Source organism: Penaeus monodon, chromosome 15, assembly GCF_015228065.2.
Source record: "Penaeus monodon isolate SGIC_2016 chromosome 15, NSTDA_Pmon_1, whole genome shotgun sequence".
In the NCBI taxonomy this organism is placed as follows: Eukaryota; Metazoa; Arthropoda; class Malacostraca; order Decapoda; family Penaeidae; genus Penaeus; species Penaeus monodon.
This window is the reverse complement of record NC_051400.1, coordinates 27,532,307-27,533,878: the sequence shown is the minus strand read 5'-3', so window position 1 is coordinate 27,533,878 and position 1,572 is coordinate 27,532,307. Positions and strand designations below refer to the sequence as shown.

Sequence of the window (1,572 nt, the reverse complement as noted above, 5' to 3'; positions counted from 1 at the left end):
ACAACTTGTTACTTTCATTAAAATTACATGATTGAGGATAGATGAAACTTGAAACTTCATTAGGGTTCACTGGACTGAAAATATGGACTGAACCAAAGCAAAGCAAGGAACGGCAATGGAAAAGTAGCTCTGGAATTCACTGGAACGTATATCTCTCGATAAAGTATTTTCAAGGCAAAGAATTGTTATTAATTGACATTGTCTTCAGTATCCGTTTACGCACATGAGGAAAATAAATATTAAAATTAGTTATTCACTAAAAATATTACCCACTAAACCTATTACTACTTTTACAATTTTCGTAACAATAATAAATCATTACTACAACCCCGAGGAGAAACAAAGTTAAGCATTTTTTTTCGATAATTGCAATCAAATGATTTAACCCACACTATTTTCCTCGAACATTTCAGACCCTCGTGTAAGCTATTTTTCCGATCGGACCCGCTGAAGATCGTGCGCGCAGCTGGGTGTTACATGTACGATGAGAAAGGATGCAGGTATTTGGACTGCATCAACAATGTCTGTCATGGTGAGTATTATCAGATGAAGGAGATATTATCGGTATCCTCTGCTGCATTGGTAGTGTGAATTATCCGAATTTTATTATTGGCGCTCCTGTTTTCGTTATTGTAATTGTTGTTGCGTTCATTATGATAACAAGTGCAAAAATAAATGACAGATGTACGTATACTTATTACTTAAGTGGCGAGTACCATCAGTATCAACACCATTGTTGCAATTATCGAATTGTTAGTAAACACAAACCAAATGTTTTGACTCTCGCATTTGAAGATAAGATATTTGAATTATCAAGTATAATTTTTACTATGGTATTTCCCCCCCACAGTTGGCCATTGTCATCCACAAGTTGTATCTGCAGCAGTTGAGCAGATGAGCGTCCTGAACACAAATAGTCGATTCCTTCATGATAATTTGGTTCTCTATGCGGAAAGGTTTGTGATTTTTCGTTTGACTGTTCTTTTGTTGTTTAAATAAGATACGTGTATATAAGTTTTGGACAATTATGTTCAAAGGCTATGATAACTATTGGTAGTCCGAAGAGTTACATAACTAAAAGTAGTTACATTTACCTTTGTTTCTGCAAGGAGTATTTAGAAGGAAAAACGAGGTAGTAATTTTGCGTAATTGTTAGTGATGATTTTCTGTAACTTTTACTTTGAATTTCAAATTGTATAACAAAATAATCAATAATTGAGAGTAAGAATTGTTAAACTTCCACACTTTATATGGTTTTCACCTCTATCTTTCCCCCGACAGACTGACGGCTCATTTCCCCGAAAAGCTAAATGTCTGCTTCTTCGTCAATTCCGGCAGCGAGGCCAACGACCTTGCCATACGACTGGCAAGAACGCACACTGGGAAGCGGGATGTTATAACCCTAGATCAGTAAGATTTTTTCCGTCTTTGGTATATTTTTTCTCAGTGATGGCTAATGTAGTGTGAATCTATTTTTTCTCAGTGATGGCTAATGTAAAGTGTGAATTTGTATCATTAATAATGTATTTGCAATTACAAATTCAATTTCAGCTTTAACAGTAACCTCAGAAC

At 35.2% G+C, this 1,572-nt stretch overlaps 1 protein-coding gene across 1 annotated transcript in view; it reads left to right on the top strand.

Moving 5' to 3' along the window:
* The window catches only part of LOC119581877 (5-phosphohydroxy-L-lysine phospho-lyase-like), a 10,767-nt gene that overhangs the window by 5,292 nt on the left and 3,903 nt on the right, over window positions 1-1,572 (top strand). Inside the window, exons 2-4 of the mRNA XM_037930033.1 lie at window positions 414-532; window positions 851-956; window positions 1,282-1,410. Coding sequence (XP_037785961.1) covers window positions 414-532; window positions 851-956; window positions 1,282-1,410 — 354 coding nt within the window. The remainder of the gene's footprint in view (window positions 1-413; window positions 533-850; window positions 957-1,281; window positions 1,411-1,572) is intronic.